Genomic DNA, 20612 nt, shown 5'->3' with positions numbered 1-20612 from the left:
AAAAGGAGTTTTTGTTTTTGTTTGGTTTTCTCTGTGGTTTGCAAAAAGCTCCACCAGGCAAAAAAGCGAGGAATCCTGACCGGCTCGCTAATCCTTCTGTAAGCGGGGATCAGAAACCTTCCCTGTCTCAGCTGCATCTTAATTTGTAAAAGTGGTATTTTTTCTAGAAAATGGGCCTTGGCTCCTTAATTTTTCTCCTTGGGCTTTAGCAGTAGAGTATTTATAAGCTGAGATTTCGTGAGCCAAATGGACATGGCAAAAACTCGTGCCTGCAAGTCACCCGTGTTTATTAATCAGGCACCGTTTTAGGTCCTCGGGATGCATCAGTAAGCAGAACTGATAGAACCCCGGCTCAGCCAGAATTCACCTTCTGCAGAGGGAGACAAGTGGAGGAGATTCAGCAAGTACCGTTTTGAAGCAATCTGGGGACAAGACATAAAGACTCCCAAAACCCATTTTGTGGAAGAGGATGTAAAGTAAGCTGCAGGGAGCAGAAACCTGGTCTGTCTCATCTCTCTGTCGCTATTGCCTTGGGGCCAGCATCAGACACAGCAGGCGCTCAATAAATGAAGTCCATTCAACTTCTGATTGTTTTACTTACAATTCTTGGACCTGACAATGGTACAGAAGCAATAGGCGCTGAGTAGAAACCAGACTTTGAATTTGAAATTTGGATCTTTCCCCAGATAGTGATGTACACCGGATCCTCTCTCGTGATGCTGGGCAGTAGCAGCCCCCAGTCAGCCCCATGATCACCAGGGCAGGTGACCGACACTCGTCCACATTCTGTGTTGCTAAACTACGATGTTCAGGAGACTCAGCATATTCAACACATTTGAGTATGATGATTTATTTATGATGATTTCGACTACAATGAGTTTATCATCTTAAGCTGATGAATATCTATACTGTTGAATGAATAATGAATCCTACAACAAGAATCTATCCCAGAGCTGTCATCTAACAGATAAATGAGTTGAAGTCACAAGAGGGACATCTTGACCAAGGTCACACAACTTAGGCTGTGGCAACACTGGGACCGTCTCCTGAGGACATTCTCCGACACACTGCACTCTGTGGCTACTGAACATTTTTTTCATTCTTATGGTGTGCCAGGCGCAGATATAGGCACAGCGAGGTCATAAGCGAGTTTAAGATACAGCATGATTGGGATCTTGAGACTAAGTTCTCAAACTGCTATTTTCAGAAGCACAGAGACCACTTCTCTGAACTTTAACTCTGGGTTCGTCAGATGCCTACCATTCCGAGAGGCCTTGGAGCCAGGGTTATGATCCTGAACTCCCAAGTCAGGCACAGCCTGGCCCTAAATCCTGGCTCTGTAACTTCAGACAAGCTACTGGCTCCCTCAAAACCTCTGCTTCCTCATCTGCAAAATGTCCACAGTAATCACGCAGGTTCAAAGGCGAGACAGCATACGAAAGAGTGAAGGGCTGGAGCTGTGGCTCAGTGGTACAGTGCTTGCCTCGAAAGCTCAAGGCCTGGGGTCCATCCCCAGCCACACACACAGGTCATCTGTGCAGTGCCTGGCACACACTGGGCACTCAATAAATGTCCCCTGCTATTAGGATTGTTAAGGGAAAGCCCCCTGCTCCTTCCTACACATCCAAGGTGGATGCTGTGTAGTAAGTGAGAGTCCCCTTAATTCCTCTCTGCTCTAGGATTCCTGCTCCCAGAGCCTGCAGCATCTCTTCCTCCCCAGCACTCCGCCTGCCTCTCTGCCTGGGAAACAGAGATCCACTAACCAGGACGCAAGCTGCGGCTTTCCCGGAGTGTGCCATGGCAGTCCCCAGAGTGCACCACCACTCTGAGGGCTCTGAGCTCACCAGAGAAACGCTGAGTCTCCTCCCACCCACCACCCCTGCTACCGGAGGCCAGAGTTCACTTTCCAAGCTACCAAGAAGCACACAAGTAATCACGTTGCCTCAAAGACCTCAGGGACCATTTCAAAGTTTGCTGGCATCTCTTTTAACGGACACTGAGGAAGCCAAGGCTGCATGACGGATGTTTGACACCAAGTGATGAAGTTCCGAGAGATTCAAAAAGGAAAAAAAGGAGGGGTGGGAGGGTGGGGATCAGTCTCCTTAAATGGACCGGCAAGGAGAGTTAGTGAGGACCACAAAGACTGAGGGTCGAGAAACAGTGAGGGTTAGATGCACATTTTGGAATCAAGAGTTGGGTGAACTCCTTTGGGGCAGGGGCTGTTTCTTATTCTCAGCTGCCTCCCCCATGCCCAACACAGTACCAGGCACCTGGGAGGAGCTCTATAAATATCTGAATAAATGTTGTTTAACCTGCTACCTGGAAGAGCCAGAAAGAACACTTGTCACAGGAAAAAAGGACAGAGATATTTCTACTCCTTGGTTGGGTTCCACCATCCCGAGTTGCAAACGTTGTGGCCCTGGGCCCAGTTCCCTTTTAGGATCATTCTAAGAGCCTGTGTAATGCTGCAGGCAAAGCACTTAGCAGAGGCCCCAGTAAATACAGAGTGCTCAGTCAAGGAGTGGAAATAAACGAACTAGCCGAGTCTTCCCTATAAGAGAGACGGCCAGGGACACTAAGGGGGCCCCTCCTTCGTCTCTCCCTCATCCCTGGAGACTCACCTCCTGTGTTACCTGTGACCAGGATCAAGGAGCCAAGCCCTGCCTGCATGAAGAATCCCCCCAGAATCACTGCTAAAACCACAGGGAGGATAATGGTTCCTGCCAGGAGATCTGAACGTAAGCCAGAGCACAGGCAGCCACGAGCCCCCGGCCTGACCGAGACCAGCTGCAAAGCCACCCTGAGCTCTAAGTGTCTAGGGACAGAGCAAAGATCCCTCCAGTGACCACAGCTCACTTCATTGAGAACTGGCTCTGCATCAGGCCCGGTCCTCAGCATGATGGGTCATGAGCCCTGGGTCAGCATGGGAGGCAAGGCTACTTCACCAGCCTGTTTCACAGAGGGAAAAGGGAGGTGGTCAGGAGTGCCACCCTTTCCATCTCCCAGGGGCAAGTTGAGAATGACCTCCTGGATGTGTTTAAGCAAGCCTGGGATGTCACCGGACTGAACCAGGGGTCAGGGGAGACGGGACCCTCCCCTCACCTCTGCCATAGCACAGGGACCACAGACAGAGACCCTGGGTACACTGGAAAGCAGCTCTGAGCGCTGAAGTTGCTCCCTTCCACCAGCAAGGAGTCTTTCTGCCAAAAACCAAGCAACAGGAAATGAAGTCTGCATTTCACCCATTCCGTTTTTCGAGTCCTGGGGTTCTCTTCCTGTGAGCTGGCGGGGGCATGTCTCCGAGCATGTTTTGTCTCCGGCCCTCGACTTCCAGGTGAAGCAAGAGCACTGGACACAGGGGCACCCGGATGTGCAGGCTGCCAGAGGCCTGGAGATGGCTGAGACCTGTCCTGCCTAGACCAAGAGGGCTCCTTCCAAGAATAATGCTCACGGGGGGTGGCCACCCACTTTCCTTAGAACACCACACACCTCACTGACCCACACAGTCACTCCCATTTCACAGATAAAGAAACTGAGTCAGGGCTATACCGGAGTACACAGGAGGCTCAAAGTGGGCTCAAATCCAGGCTCCACATGCTCCCTTTCCACTCACAGAGCAGACCATCCACTTCCCCACCACGATCTCATGGAAGAGTAGGACATGACCATCCTTGGGCAGTTTGGGCAAAGCACACAGGAGCTGGACCCAATTCACAGCACAATGACAACATCCATCAGGGATGCATTGTAGCTGGCTGCAGTCGGATGTCTGCGTGGTCCCTGAGCCACTTGAGTAAGGGAAGCTTGACACACAGAGGAGGGCACGGGCTTCGTGAGAGATGCTAAGTCAGAGAAGGGAGCAGCTCCCTTTTGTAACTGGGAAACTACCCTTCAGCCCCAAGATGAAAGTCGAGCCCAGACCACTGGAAGGCCACCGCCACCAGCTCCTGACACGGAACCCACCACAGCCCCTTCTTGGCACCTTCCCACTGGAAACCTCAATGCTTCTCACGAAAGTAACCCAAGTGGAATTATTTGCTCGAGTTTAAAAGGCAAATGGTGATGGTGTTTTTTCCAGACCTACATTAACTCCGCACTCCAGCGGGTTTACAATTCTTAAAGCACTTGATTTACAACCCGGGGAGAAAGGCTGGGGAAAGCCTGCAGATGCCTTTTACATCCAGAGGTTGCACATGCCGCGGAGCTGATCGCTGGGCTTCTCAGATGGGGGCGGAAGGGCTGGAACCTCCAGAGGAAGACAGGCAAGTGTGGGAGCAGCCCAGCCCTGGGGGCTGCAGAGCAGCCACGGAGGGTGGAGGCAGGCTGGGGACGGGCTCGGCCTCCTCCTCCTCTCCAGCCCTGCCTGGCGCAGAGCGTGACTGAGAGGCACCTGGGTGCATGCACGGTGAGCAGAGCCATGACCCAGGGAAAAGAGAACAGGAAGGAGCACCGGGCCTTCCCTGCTGCCTTCCGCCTTCAGGGACTCTCCTTCTCCGGACTGCTGATGCACACTTCCTGCAGGAGTTCATTCACTCACTCTCACTGAGCATCCCCTCTACACCTAGCAGCAGACCAGGCCAGGCTGCAGTGACCTGAGAGCCAGACAGCACCCTGCTTCCTTCCTAATGAGGGGGCATGGGAGAAAAGGTGCACCCAAATAGTCCAGCCCACACTCCCCATGTGCTGGAGGGACACTGATACAGAGCTGGGGCAGAGGAATAAGGAAGGAAGGGTCTGGAAACCCAAGCAGGAGCAAATCCACACTCAGTCCCCATTCAAACCCACGGCAGGATTTTGACAGGGAGAGCCAAGAGCCACAGCGAGGTCATCAGATTCTCCACACTTTCCCCTCAAATAATACTATTAGCTCTCATTTCAATAGCTTCTGTGCACCAGGCTCTGCACTGGAAGATTCCAAATCCTATTTCTGCAAGTGATTCCAATTGGTAGGATACTGGCAGGTGCCTTTTCTAAATGGGAAGATAGAATCTCGGAGAAAACAGTTTGCCCAGGGTTGGCAGTTACTCCGAAGAAAGGTGGACCATCTGTCTATTCTACAGCCAGGATTTCTCCTTCGGCACTTCATTCATCCACTCAAAATATCCATGATGTCTTTGTCACACAGCCCCCAAATAAATTCTAGGTATCTTAATGGCGGGACTTGTCTTAATCCCCTCTCAAGTGTCCACACTCCTAAGCACATTGGTAAGCCTTCGTTAGGGACCCTGGTTAACTGCTAGCTTAGAAGAGAAGGTGCACCAGGCCCCCGAGTGTGATGTCTTTCTTATGATATAGCTTCTGCCATCGGTCTTAGTGACCAGGGTAGCTAAGAAGAGTGGAGAAAAGCTACTATTAGGGCAGCCAGTTCAAGGAGTCCATGCACAAGGCATATAGCTGAGGGGCACAGGAATGGCATCAGCCCACAGGGCGGTCACAGAGCCACAAACCAGCCGTTGGTCTGGAGGGCTGCTTTTTCAGCAGGACAGAGACTTTACAAATATACCCTCTTGCTAATTCAGACAATGGTGCCTTTTAGACTGGCCATGGTCCCAACAGCCTTTGTTGTGTACCTACCATGTAGCAGAAGCTGGACAACAGGCTTAGCCATACAGCCTCGCTGAATCCTCCCAATAATCCATACAATAAGAGATGGATGAGAAAACAGAGGTAAAATATGGCCCAAGGTCACCCAGCTGTCAAGGGGTGGGATGAGGGGTTGATTCAGGTGCTTTGTTCCTGGCTCGCTCGCTCTCTCTCTCTCTCTCTCTCTCTCTCTCTCTCTCTCTCTCTCTCAACCAGGGCAAGCAAGATACTGCTTCTCGAACAAAATGAGAGCTCTGTAGTCCACAGGATGGCATCTGGGGGGCTGATGGTACTGTCTTCTACTCTCACTCTTACCCCCTCCCTCACCACCACTTTTTAAAAACTATCAGCTTCACTGAGGTGTAATCCATATATCATGCAAGTCACCTGATAAACTGTAGAATTCAGGTGTTATTAGTCTATTCACAGGAGTGTGCGACCATTACCACACTCTTAAAATATTGTCATCACCCCAAAATGAAAGGCATGCCCATTAGCAGCTAATCTCCATTTATTACCAAGTCCACCCCCAGGCCTGACAACCACTAATCTTATTTTCTGTCTCTATGGATTTTCCCATTTTAAACATTTAACAGAAATGGAATCGTATTATACGTTCTTTTGTGACTGATCTCTTTCACTTAGCATAAGGTTTTCAAGGTTCATCTGTGTTGTAGCATGTATTAAGTACTTCATTTCTTTTCATTGCTAAATAACATTCCATAAATATTCCACAAGCAAATTATGCAATAGGTCATAAATAATATTCCCTAAGTAAAATGGACATACCACATTTTATGTATCCATTCATCGTTGATGGGCATTTGAGTAGCTCCTCCTTTGGGGCTTTTATGAATAACGACGGTCTAAACATGGTGCACGGGTTTCTATGCAGACACATGTTTGCATTCTCCTGGGCAGACCTAGGAGCGGAGCTGCCCAGCCCTGGTTTTAACATGCAGTTAAAAGTTTATCGAAGAGTCTCGCCATGAAGCCCACATCTGGCTGCTCTTGGGCCGTTTCCAGGGAATTTTATCAATTCAACCAGACTCCACTTGCGGTGGGTCATCTGGCCCAGCCCCTCCCATTCTGGGGCCTGGGATCTTCTCATTCCTGCACTCGCCAATGTCGTCTGGGCCAGGACGATGATAAATGCATTCTGCTTTAAAGCAGATACTTCACAAATCATAACTTACAGATGCTCCAGGACTTTCATGTGGGAAAGACAAATGAGACTTCTGCTGTCTGATTCCGGAGCCACTGAGGACAGGAAGCTATGGCCAGAAATCCTACAAGCCCAGGATATACATCTCTCCCTAATGAATGCATGAGCAAGTGTAACAGAAAAGGAATTGGTGCAGGAAGGGTCTGCCTGTCTCTGCAGACCTTACCACGTAGCCCACCGTTCACTTCTGGCCTTGAGCCTTCTTACCAACAAACCCTCCCAGAGGTCAGGGATGATAACCTGCAGCCCTACACCTCCCACCACCTTCCTTGCTCAATTTCTTCCCGTTAGTTCCATCCTACAAGGCTTTGTTGAGGACCTACTTTGTGCTTGGCACTGGGCAAGGCATTCATGGGAGGTGGTAATGTAGAAGGAGTTCAAGACAGCTAGACCTGGACTAACAAGGGAGATACCCTGCTCACCATCCCCTGCCTCCAGCTGCTTCCTAGCGGGTAGATGAAGACATCTCAGGGTAGTGGGTACATTTCTGTCTGCAGGCAAGGAGTGGACCCGTTCACCCCTGAAGCCCCCAAGGGATCCAAGGGTCAGAGGCTACCTGGGGAACAAAGAATGTAGTGTGAACCCGGGTGCAGCGCACCCTGGCCCGATTCATGAAATCACGCTCGGGGTCCAACTAGCAGTCAGCTTGCCAGAGCCAGACTGTCTCTCTCCTCTAATTTGCTCCTGATCCTTATCTTCTCACACCTCAACTATTGTGAAAACCTCTTTGCTCCCAGCCAGCACCCCAAACCAACCAACGGGCACGGAGCCCTGCTGTGATCAGAACCCGGCTCAGTACACCTCCAGAGGGGTCAAGTCTCTGTGTTTACATGCCCGGGTCCCAGCCCTGGCTCTGCTGCTGCATGGAATCTTGGGCAAGCTAGTTAACCTCTCTGGAGCTCAGTTGTTCATCTGAAAAAGGGGATGAAAACAGAATCGCTACAAGGACTCCATTAGTTCATATATACCCCCAGGCCATAAGCTCTTGAGGAGTGTTAGCTGTTATCATCATCATCACCATCATCACCATCATCATATTGCCTCCATCCTACCTCACCAAACTGGCCTCCCACTGCCTCCAGCGCTGCACACCCATGGGCCTCCTCCCCTTTCCCACACACATGCATGAACCTGACCTCTGCCTAAAGCACCCCACATTGCAGTCTCCTGAAACCCAAACCAAGGGTTGTCTTCAACCCCTTCTCAGCTGGTGGGGAAATCCCCTCCCTATTCATCCGTCTGTCATCCTCTACATCCTCTTCCTGAGCACCAACAAAAACCCACCCCAGAAAAGAATCGCCCTTGGCCGCTCTTCAGGCATCACTGGCAAAGTTCCTGCCCGACTTTAGAGGTCACCAGCTGGGCGGCACAAGGAGGGTCTCCATTTCTCTAGCAGCAATGGCTTTCCCAAAATACAGGCCTGCTGGGCACCATCCAGTTGTGTGACACTCAGCAAATCCACTAGCCTCCCGATGGGTCATATCTCCCATCTGTAAAATGGACCTAACCGGAGTGCACACCTCAAGGGCGAGGGCTCAATGAGGGGAAATGTCTGTAAGGCATTTCGCACAGCGTGACACACCGGAGCTAAAAGTATCAGCTGGTAGAAACCACAGAAGCTTAAAGCCTGGGAAGGCCCAGGGTCAACTCAATCCCGGGAACTAAGCTTCAAGGCATCACACTCCAACCTGAAAACCACCTGGAATGATCGCATCCTTCACGGAAGAGTCATTCCCAGCCTGGTGACCATTACTCTTTCTCTCCCACTGGACAGGAAGCTCCTTGGGTCCTATGCGTATCTACGTCTCCACCTTTAACAAGGTGATTGGCATTGGCACCTGGCAGACGGACATAAATCTTTGTCGGATGAATAAAAATCCGTCCAGTTATTTGTAGGTCCATCTATCTTTGCTACTAGATTATAATTATTTAGGAGCGAGGTCCTAAAGTCTTGCTTTAGTAAAGATTTATTAAATGAATGACAGAAAAATTCCAATCCATGAATCAAGTTAACTTCAACCCAGCTCAGTCACTTACCAGCTGTGCAACCTTGGAAAAGTCGATTAACACTTCTGTGCCTCGTGTTTCCCACCTTGAGGATGAGAAGTTTGGATGACACATTTGCCAAGGTCCCTAACACTCTGAAATTGGGTTTGGTCCTTAGCTGCCAAATGGTACCTCAACCACCGTGCATATGATGGCCACACACCCATGGCTCAGCAGGTCAACTTTGCTTCTCTGATCTCCAGTTTTCTATCACCAGGCTATGAATAGCTTTGGGTCAATGCTTAAAATACTCACTTTTGGTCAACTCACCTGGCTTGCTAGGTGAGGATGCCCTATTATCCTAAGCTAGTTCTCTGGTGGCTGGAAGCACTCTGGTAGACAAGGACACCCTCTGCCGACCAGCGCTGCCCCTCCCATCCCAGAGACCATGCCTCCAGCTCAGGCACACCTTGTACTGCCACACATCAGGTAAACTGGCGCGGGGGGGGGGGGTTGACCTTGACCTTGGGCACTGAGGCAACCCCATGACACCTCTCCCCAAAGGGGTTTGGGTTTGGAGTTTGGGGCAGTGCTTTGTGCAGCCTGAAGGTCCAAGAAATTTGGCTCAAAGAAAGCACATGCCGCAAGATGACACCGAGGTTCACCCATAGCCCTGACCAAAACTCTATCAAAGCTTGTGCAATAGTTGAGGCCCAAATTCAAGACTTCAGGAACACATTCAGATCCTATCCAAATCTCGCTGTTTCACCTTCCTTTGTGTGCACCTCCCTAATTAATCTAACCTGTTAGTTTAAAACCCTGAGAAGGTGATTATCTCCCCTCCCCCTCCCCATGACATAAGGCTAATTGTCCAAAGCATCCTGTCTCTCTGATGACCTTGAAATCTTGAGGGTGGGGGGAACCCTACTAGAAAGAGGAACTAAAATGGTTAATTTCCCCCCTTTTGAGACTTTATATAGATTATTTTATTCAACTCTCATAAGTCCAAGAAGTTGGTACTATTAGCGGCCCACTTAATGGATGAGGAAGCTGAGGTTTCAAAGACACACAGCTTGCCTAAAGTCACAAAGCTAGAAAGGATCAAGTGAAGGCTTGAATGCAAGCCAGGGCTTTTAGCTTCTTTGCAAGAGTGCCTTGATGTTGGACTCAATAATCACAAGCCACTCTGAGTCCTTGTCTCGTGAATGTGGCTGCGAGACCGCATCTGGGGACGTGAAGGGGTGCTGCTTGGACCACGGGGAGGGCTGAACCAGTCGACTCCAAGCTCTGACTCTGCAACTCTCTTCAGAACTGCATTTCAGAGAACATGGAAAGTGATGCCGGGTCTTGGTGTGCTTTATTCAGAAGGCCCTTCCAGATGTACCATCAAAGCAACTACATTCTAGCCTGGCGCGGTGGTGCACGCCTGTAATCCCAGTGGCTCAGGAGGCTGAGGCAGGAGGATGGCAAGTTCAAAGCCAGCCTCGGCAAAAGCAAGGCTCTAAGCAACTCAGTGAGACCCTGACTCTAAGTAAAATACAAAATAGGGCTGGGGATGCAGCTCAGTGGTTGAGTGCCTCTGAGTTCAATCCCTGGTACCCCCCCCCCAAAAAAAAAAAAGGCAACAATATTCTCATGTTAAAAAAAAAAAAGTCTCTCCTTTCTGAGCAGGGGCCCTGCTCTCAATAGGAATGCTGGCGATCCCCAGCACCTGACTCATTGGCAAGACAGGTTAGAACCACTGCCCCTTCTGAGAAAGGTTTTAAAAGACATTACATCAGCATCGTGCCCAGAGATGGAATAGGCAGAATTAAGACCACACTCTCTCAAGGCTCTTCGACTGAACCTTAAGAGCCAGTTGTGATATGTCATGCATCCCTAGAACCAGAAGAAAACTCCATGTTCATACATTGGACAAAATTTCTTGCTGCTCCTGACAGATTTTGCATCACTGGGTACTGAATGAGCAGAACAACTTAATAACTGATGTTCTTTGTTTGTTTGTGTGTTTCGTATTATTTTCTGTTCAGCCAAGCACAGAAAATTTTCCACCTGACAATTCCTGTTTCTCACTTCAGTTCTTGCACCATCTGTGAGGAGTGTGCTCAGGAGGGGGGAGGACTTGGGTCCAAGGTTTTCCCTTCTCCAAACCTCAGTCTTCCCATCTGTTAAATGCAAGGTGTTCACCAGAGAATCTTGCTCAGCTATCCAGAAAAAAAAAAACAGTCCCATGGATAAATGAAGCAGTTTGGGGACTGCCAGTTTCTGGGACTGGATCTGCTGCCAGCTTCAAAATCTTTACATAATTTTTGAGTAAAACAAGAGATTTAGCTGAAATTAATAGCAGGATGGAAAAGTCAACTAGGGCTGCGCAGTAAGGGCTCGCTCATCTTCCAACTGAGAAAAGAGCCTCGATCGTTCTCAGGGCTCCCCCTAGTGGCCTTGAGACAAAAATCCTGGAGGAATGCTCACAGTTTCTGCAAACAAAAAGCAAGACACCCACCAAAAGAGAAAGACAGGCTCCTGCCTACTGATGCAAATCCTTTTGCTCTTACTTAGTCTGTGGATCAGATAGCTAGAAGAACGCGTGACAGGAAGCGCCAGGGAAGCTCGGGAAGGCGTCTGCCATAAGACAGGGTTGCATTCTTTCAAAGAGTGCAGACTCCCTAGCTCTTAGGTGTTGGGGTCTCTTCACAGATCCCAGACACGCCCTTCCCAACCAACCCCTCACATTCTCACATCCTCAACCTGCACCTCGAACTGCATCTGTTTTTCATTATCATGCTTTCCAACTTCCTAGTGCGATTCTTCAACAGCTATTAAGACAACACAAGCAAAGAACTAAGCTTAGTTTTTGCTTATTCAACATCCAGCCTGGGGAATATCACCTCAGAAGAAAAGCATGAATGAAGTACACATTTCTCAGTCTCTTCTACAAACCCAAAAGCCCGTTCTTCAAAGGACATCTTCCCAACCATATCCTCTTTAGGATTTTCAACCTGCAAAAATGGTACCTGGGCAGAGTAAAGTTTCAACTTGCATGCCACAATTCATTTATTAAAGAGGAACCTTTTTTTTAAAAAAGGACACCATCCTGAATTTCCAATTAATCAATAATAGACTTTGTTTTAAGTTATAAGATTAAGTTGTATTGACACAAATAGCAAATCTGAGAAATGAAGGAATTATCCAGGCATCCAGATATTTGAAAATTTAAGGGCTGGACCTTGCTGATTAGTAGCCTTTTTTTTTTCCATCAGAACTGTCCCTACACAAATGCAAAAGGAAAATGTCAACACTGGCACTTCAGTTGATAGCTCATTTTGCTTTCCCTGTGACCATCTGTTAGATTTATTAGCGACCCTGGGCCTTGAAACACCCCCAAAAGTGCACATAAGGAGCCTCATAATTAGTTTCTGACTTTGGCCCTAAATCGATTAAAATTACATCTGATCTGCTTTAAATCAAAGAACCATGTTAATGTTCTGCCACACACCACACAAAATCTTTCTGCAACAGTCAGTCACTTTGAACCCAACTCTCTAGCCACAAGCCGTGTGGATTTCAAGGGCCTGTTCTGCAGAAAGGAAAAATGACAACAAACCAAGACAGGAACAAAACTAAGGCACTCAAAGCACTTCTTGGAGCTGTGCAAATCATGCTGGCACCCTGGCAAGGTTTCAGCTGTCACAGGGCAGCTGGCCAGACACCTTAAGCAATTTAGTAGTCCTGAGGTCAGGACCTGAAACACAACGGAGCCCCGGCACTACTCAGAGCTGCATCTGAATGGCTACCATGCCGGGGGCATTTCAGTCTTCCCAGAAGTCACGGTGCAAACTGTCACAATCCTCAGGCATGCAGTAGCAGCCTTCACTTCTGCTTCCTAACCTTCTCTCTTAAAAAACAGGCAGGAGTTTGCCCTCCTTCGCAGGGTCAGCATCGGGTGATGGGGAATCAGTGGAGGGATGCAGAGTCTGTGGGTAAACGGGGCAGGGGGGCGGGAGACAGGGAGACAACTATAGGACATAGACTTGAGGGACCAGCTCTGGGCTGCGGAGGATAAGTCTTTCTGAGTAATAAGACATTCGGGGGCATGATCTGATGTGTCCGGTGGGGCAGACCCTACTGTCCCAAAACTGCAAACTGTTCACATATCCTAGCCACTACTTTGCTGTTTGGATAAAAGGGGAGAACACCCCAAAATATGTGCAGACAGGATGTAACAAGTGTTTCAAGAGACACACGCCTGAGTCACAGGGTCCCGGGAGGAAAATGAAGAGTCTGTCTGCGGGACCCTCAAGAAGCCCCCTCTTGGCAGGAGAGCCCCAGCGCCCACAGATTCCCGCCCTGCAAGCCCTTGGTCTGCAGCTGCAAGGAGCCACCCCCCCCCTCGCTCCGGGAACATCCCCACTCACCACTCGGCCCGAAAATCTCTCGGTGGCCCTCTTGACTTTGCCGTAGGTGCCTTTGCCCAGGGTCTCCTGAAGCTCATAGCGGTGCTTTAAGTTGTGCTTGTGATGATGCCGCTTCACCCCGTGCGGTTTCCTGGGCTCCGGGGCCGCAGCCACAGCCGGAGCTGCAGTCGCCCCGGCCGCCGCCTCGGGCGGAGAACCCGGCGCCCCCAGCCCCAGGTCGGGGCCGTCCCCAGCCGCGGGCGCAGCGGCCCCTTCCATGTCCAAAAGCCGGGCTGCAGAGGGCAGGACCCGGCACAACGCTCGGGGTGTCGGGGTCCCCGCAGTGGGAAGCCGGGGGTGCGCTCAAGGTCGCCCCCGCAGCATTGGCGAGGCGGCCCGCTCCCGCTAAGGCTGCGGCTGGGTCACTGGCGGCGGCAGGGACTGCACATCTGGCGCCCCCGGCGCGCACGGTCGGCGCACCGCCCCCCGGCCGCGGCGAGCTGCGGAGCGTCGAGCGAGGTGGCGGCGGTGGCAGGGAGGCGGTGGTGTTTGCAGGAGGGAGGGGAGAGGGGTGGCTCCGAGCGCAGGAGGGGGAGTGTTATGTGGGGCGCCGCGCCCCCCCAACTCCTCCCAGGGCGGACGCGCAGACGGGGCGGGGGCGGGGGCGGCGCGCTCCGCGGCCCCGGGGGAGGGGAGCGAGGGGCGGCGCGGCCCGGGCTTCCCCACCTCCCCGCCGCCACCGGCCCGGCCACCCCGGGCTGGGAGGGGGTTGGGTGCCTGTCGCGACTCGCCCTTTGTGCTGCGCGGCGCAGGCCACGGCGGCAGCCGGGAGTCTTTGTCCTCGGCCGGCCGGGGGGACCGGGGGATCCCAGCCGGGGCGCCCCCTCCCCGGGCGCTCCCGGGCTCACCCACTGCAGCTACCGCGGGCCCTCCGGCCCGGCCGCCGCCACTGCAGCCTCCGGCTCGGGCCGCTCGGCCTCCGCTCCTGTAGGCGCCGGGGCGGCGGCGGCTCGCGGAGCCCGGGACCCGGGAGGCTAGCGCGCACCCAGCCGGGGGCCGCCGGCGCCCGCTCGCGGTCCGGCCAGGGGCTCCACGGGCCCGGGCGCCTCTTCATTTTCCTTTTGGTGTCGCGGTGGCCGCCAGGCCGGAGCTGGGCTGGGGGAGGGGCGCGGCGGTGTTGGGTTTCAGGCGGTGAGTCAGCCCCCCCCCCGCCGCCCGGGCTGGCACCCCCGCCCGCTGGCCCCCACCTCCGTCCTCCGGGGGCCACTGCGCGCCCTGGAAAACCCCAGGAGGGTCGCTTCGGCCCAAAGAAAGGCGGAGTCGGGACGAAGGGAGGCTACGAGGCTGCACCCGGGGCCCTCCAACACCGTCCAGGACTCCGGCGGGCACAGCCGCTTGGGAGGGTCGCAGAGTTGGGGGTGTGGAAGAAATGGGGCGCTCAAGGCACGGAGACGAAGCTGGATCCGCGGAGAGGCCCACCCTGCCGCGAAGCAGCCATCAGCAGTGGACTCATCGGGGACCTGGGATGGATCAGGGGCCCGGGCCTGCAGAGCATCCCCTTTGCCTCGCAAAAGGCGACTTGCAGGCCTCTTGATCTTGGCCCCCAAGGAGCCTTGGGAGTTTTCCTTTAACTGGAAGAGCCACATCCAGGTGATGGCGACAGCAACCGTACCCCACCAGGTGAGGGTCAATCAGGAACCCTCCAACCATGGGAGCTGACCCGGTTCTCCAAAGAGGAGGCAAGGGAAAAATCAGGAAGAAGGCAAGGGGGAAAAAAGGCGTGGGGATTTTTTTTTTTTTTTAAATAAATGGTGCAAGAGCGGTGCGTTCTGCAAATCGCCTGGCAATTCTTTACTTTTCCACCAGTGAACGCCCTGGAGCTTCCTCTTCAGCTCCCAGGTTCATCCCTTCCTCCGCATTCCTGCTGTCTTCACTCCTGTCTACCCCTTATCACCTTACACTGGACTCCCCTGGGCTGTGGCAACAGCCTGCCCTCCCCGGAACCTCCTCCCCGGAAACTCCTCCCTGCAGCCCTAGTAATGGCCCAAAACACCCCAGTCATATCTCCACACACGTGCCTCTGCTGCATTCTAGCAATCTGTCCAAACTTTATTTCCACTGATGCTTGACGTTAAACCCGTCTGCCCCTTCCTGTCTTCCCTAAGAGCTACCACATAATACATAGGCAAAGTTAATGTTTATTCAAATCTATTCTGTCCACCACACTTGCAGGGCCTCTCTGCCCCCATCCTAAACTGTTTCTGCCTTTTTTCCCAGTGCCGGGATGAAATATTTTACCACTGAATTATACTCTCACCCCTGTGTTCTGGTTTTATACAAATAACTGTGCATGTAAATTCAAGAATCAAGTAAGTGATATTCAGAGTGAGTCCTGGTTCCCAGTGAATTGACTGCATGACCTTGGTCAAATGACTTAACCTCTCGAAGCTTCAGTTTCCTCTTCTTAAAACGGAAATTACCTGATAGGTTTTTCAGGTAAACACATTGCTTCTGCAGTAGTAATTAAAATTGTTCACCAAGTATCTTCTGTTCTTTTCCTTCCCCTGGGATATGGTAGAAATCTACTATCCCAACCCACTTGAGATTAGATGTGGCCATATGACTTGCGGAGGTCAGTAGAATGAAGGCACAAGTAATTGTGCTTTTTCCACATGGAGACTTCAGAGTTAGGTTGTATACAACCAGAGATATGAAAAATTGTGCTCTGTATGTGTAATAAGAATTGTAATGCATTCTGCTGTCATATATAAAATATTTAAAAAGGAAGGAAAAAAGCTTCTTTTCTCTTTTCTGATCTTGACTATCAGGGGAGTGCAGAGTTAGAGAGCCTGGGTGTCTAGGTAAAGGTGGTAGAACACTACCAGGTAGTTTGTATTAGAAAAGTCGGGTGAGTAAAAATTAACCTTTTCTCGTATTAAACCAGTGAATTTAATGGGTGTTTGTTATAGCGGCATAACCTAACTGATACTTCCAAGTGCAAAGGACTTAATCCATGTCTGTTGATGGACTGCACCTATCATATGCTGGTACCATTTTATGACAATCCCTCCTCTGTTAGGTAGCTGTTATAATTCCTATATTCTGTTGAGGAAATCATATCAGAAAGGCCTAGTACTTTGCAGCACCAGGATCAAAACCCTACCTATCCAGTTCCAAAATTCTTGCTCACCCTGACTTCCATACATGCCAGGCCACCTCTCCTTAAATGGGAAGGATGAAAAACACCCAGTACAATGGCTGGCATGCAGTCATGCCCAAGCCCTGAGACTTCCTCTCCAGCCAGAATTCCTACAGCATTGATAATTTGAACCACTCTCCTCCAGCATGATGTTATCATGCATTGTGTGAGTGTTTTCACACAGAGAAAGCATTTCCTCCAACCAGGGCCCAGGCTCCTAAGTTAAAAGTGGAGTTTCAGAGTCACACGAAGTGGATTTAAATCCCTGTTCCACCACTTTCTCTGATGATCTTGGACAATTATTTTTTCCACTCTGTCTCAGTTTTTTCATTTGTAGATGATGATAACAATATATGTGTCATTGGCCAGGGTCACCATATGTTTCACAGGGTTGGTGTGGAGTTTAAGGGGTCTAACACACTTGATGAATCACAGTTGTTAATATTATTTCTTTTCTTCCACAGCTCCTAGAATTCTGAGCAATTACAAGCAATTTAATCATGCTGCTTGGATAGACTCTGATTTCTGGTTTTGTGGTGAATACAGGAAAGAAGTTGTAACATCTGCACTTGGAAGCATAACATCCACACTGTCCTACATCTTATATTTTACATAAGGCTCATGACCTGTCCTTGATTACATTTGATATTTCAGATCGATTTAAAAGAAAGGTGTGTTTGCTTTCTTGAGAAATCTTTGTTCGGGAAACATATTAATGCCATTTATCCACCTATACATACTACCTCTAACCATCATGAAACTGCAAGGTGGGTGTTACAATTCCCATTTCATTCTTGAGAAAACTGAGTTTCAAAAAGGTTAAGTAAGTTGCCATGGTCAGACAGTACCTGCCTGCATCAGGATTTGAACTCGTGTCTCTGATCCTAAAGCTTTGCTCTGACCTCTATTCCAAGCTGCCTACCATCTCAAGGCTTGTGCAGTAATGCCCATGCTTTGCTTGATATTGTTCTTCCATCTTTCTAGATGAGGTTTGGAACGCTACCCTAGATGATGACATTTCTAACTTGATGTCGTGTGGTGGGCAAGGTCACGTTAAACAACAATCAGACCACGCATATTCTTCACTGTGGCAAAAGAAAGCTAATGGTCCACCTAAGACTCATGTTCCTCCATCAACAGGGAGCTAACAGCTCCTCAGCCAGGAATATAGTTCCCAGCCTCTCTTGTGGGCAAATGGGCCATGTCACTGGTGCCGGCTAGAGGAACATGAGCATAAGTGAGACCAGGCTGTTTAAAAAGTTCTATGCCTTCTCCACCTTCCTCAGCTGGAAACAGAGGACTCCAAGTCCCCAGGGGATGGTGAAGCTAAAGGTAGAAGAAACGTGGGTCCTTACATCACCTTGAAGAATAACACCATTCTCTGACTGGGACATGGTACTGGTACATGAGCAGAAATCAACTTCTGTTTCCTTAAGTCTCTGAAATTAGAGGTTCTATGTGTTCTTGCACAAGCGCTGCCATAACTAACACACACAGCTTACACTAAGTCTGTACCACACATGACATGGGAAGTGGAAAACTGTAGCGATCCCATGAACCATGAGAACCAAAAATGATGTTTTTATATATTTTCGATCCTCTTGTTTCAAGGGAAAGTCGATTACAGAGGACAGGGTCAGGTTTTCCTTGAATTTTTCCAGTGTTTCGTGTACCAAAGACCAAATGAGAGGAATATCCAACACTCTTATTGAAACAGTACAAATCAAATTTACTCGTTCCATAATATTTTCCTATTCTGTGCCAGGCATTGGAGACCAAGGGTGTGCTGGAACTGCCATTGTACTAAGCCCAGCCCATAGCATTCAACTGGCCTCCAGCCTCCAAACTTGGGAGAAACCAGGCTACTTGAATATGGACTCCTACAGTTTGGATTTTAAGTACTGCCCAAGGCCCAGGTGTTAAAGGTCCAGCACCCAGTGCAGTACTCTTAGGAGGAGGTGGGACCTTTAAGAGGTGAGGCCTAGTGGGAAGTCAGTCTTTGGGGCGGGGGTGGGGGGGGTGGGGGGGTGGGGGGGGTGGGGGGGTGGGGGGGGTGGGGGGGGTGGGGGGGTGGGGGGGGTGGGGGGGTGTCCTCGAAGGGGATTGTGGGAGCCCAGTCTCTTCCTCACCCCTTCCCATCCAGGGCCTGAAATGAGCAGCTTTGTGTTCCACCAGGAACTCCTCACCTTGATGTGCTGCCTCATCCCAGGCCCAGAAGCAACAGGGCTGATCAGTCATTGTCCGAAACCTCCAAAACTGAGCCAAGATAAAGGTTTTCCCTTGATAACTTTACTATGATCTCACATATATTTTTCCTGTAATGAAAACCTAACACAAGGACTACATTAGTTAATACCCTCCCTGGAAAAAAAAAAAAAAAAAAAAAAAAGTACTTAGAACAGCAAGAGATGCAACAGCACCCAACAATGGCAGCTGTCAAGACCTTTTACCACCTCTCCACTGGAAATGATTTCGTGTATGAAGGATAAAAGAAAAAGTCTTCACGGGGTTTGATAGGTGACATCGGAAACAGAAGAACAGGTTGAGAAATACAGAATCTAAAAGGCTCCAAAATCTGACACTCTGTGAGGACCAACACGATGCTACAAAGGGAAACTCTGTTCCATGCACAGAATTATTTAAAATACTACGTACAATGACCGTCAGCCTCTGTGTAGAACACATACGCGAAATGTGAAGGAACTGCATGCTTCTACGTAAGCTATCTCAAGATAGCTTCTTATGTACAAAATATTCCAAAATCTAAAAAAGTTGGAAACCGGAAATACTTCTCGTTCCAAGAATTTTATTAATAGAATTGGTGTCACCTACCAGGATTCCACTGAAATCACCCAGACTAAGTTTTCCTGCCACTTATGTCCTTCATTTACTAATTGTGATGGCAGAGGGGTCCCCTTGGGAAGAGCATCCATGGGGGTATCCACCATAGTAGGGGGGCAACCCATGGGACAGGAGATGATCTATACGAGGCTCCAACACTGACATTCTTGATTCCTTTTGGAGATTTCAGCTCTAAGTTCCTTGCACATCCCTTCTTTTCCTCCTTCCTTTGTGTCCAGGTGAAGGGGGCGGGGCAACGGGATGACTGGCAGCCCTTCCATCCACCTGGTTTTCTCTGCCCTGAACTTCAAACTGAAAAACAAGGTAGCTTCCTCCTAAGGGAAGGAACCACAAGGGTTCATGAGGAGACTTCATTATTCAAAAAAGAAACTGAAATGTGATAAATTCCCATCAACCGGGAAAGCACTGGCAGGACTCCAGAACAGAAAACAACAACACGGTGCCACCCTGGGAAGAGTGGCTGCCAGAAAGTCCCCAGAGTGGATAGATCACTCGCAGGATGTTCTGGCCACGTGGGAGGAGACCTCCAATCGGCTGCAAGGAAGAAAGGAGACCTCCGGCTGCAAGGAAGCGGCTGGGGGCTTCACGGAGCTAAACAGAGGGTAGGAAGAAATATAAAAAAATTCTTTCCTACCTCCTCCAGGAGGCTAATGCACTCAACAATATTAACGAAGGGCTTACCTTGGCCCATTATGATTCTAGGTACTGAGGATAAAGAAGTGAACTTTCCTCATTAGGGTCGCAGACAAACAATGAACCATGGATACACAAATGCTTGGCCTGTCAGATGATGATAAGAGTCAGCAAGAAAAATTGGGTAGTTTAGGAGAATAGAGAATAATGGAGGTGGGGAGGGAAGGCTTTCTGATAAGGTTGATGTTAGAACAGACACCTCAAAAAAGACAGCAAGGGGTATGTAATCTTGATATCTGGGGAATCATCTTCAAGACAGAGGGACTAGTACATGCAAAGGCCCTGAGGCAGGAATATCCTTGACGTGTTCAAAAGAAAAAAGCCAAACTTCTGTGGTTGAGCAAAATGGGAGGAGAGTGACAGGAGTTCAGTCCATGGAGGACAGAGTCAGACTTGATCTAATAAGTCTGATTAGATCAGTGTCGTAAACTCTTTCTCTGGTCACTGCATTGAAAATAAACCTGGACAAGGAGGGACGTGATTTGAGGGGGAGGAGGAGGTAGCTGTGACAAATCTAAGAAGCATCTATACTTAGGCCATCTCCCCAGTATCATCCCTCCTCCACCATCATCCATTCCTAAAGTGCACATCTGATCCTGTGACCCCTCCTCCACCACTCTGCTGATACCTGTGACTTTCGGACAAAGTCCAAACTCCTTAGCCAGACCCA

The 20612-nt window shown here is 50.0% G+C and overlaps 1 protein-coding gene across 1 annotated transcript in view; it reads right to left on the bottom strand.

The window, feature by feature from the left end:
* Nuak1 (NUAK family kinase 1) overlaps positions 1-14313 on the bottom strand; it is a 65269-nt gene extending 50956 nt beyond the window's left edge. The window contains exon 1 of the mRNA XM_026396732.2: positions 13210-14313. Within this exon, the coding sequence (XP_026252517.1) occupies positions 13210-13467 (258 nt within the window). The 5' untranslated portion in view covers positions 13468-14313. The remainder of the gene's footprint in view (positions 1-13209) is intronic.
* Between the last annotated feature and the right edge of the window lie 6299 nt (positions 14314-20612).

Source organism: Urocitellus parryii, chromosome 5 (assembly GCF_045843805.1).
Source record: "Urocitellus parryii isolate mUroPar1 chromosome 5, mUroPar1.hap1, whole genome shotgun sequence".
Taxonomy (NCBI): domain Eukaryota; kingdom Metazoa; phylum Chordata; class Mammalia; order Rodentia; family Sciuridae; genus Urocitellus; species Urocitellus parryii.
The sequence above is the reverse complement of the archived record's forward strand: the minus strand, read 5'-3'. Positions and strand labels throughout refer to the sequence as shown.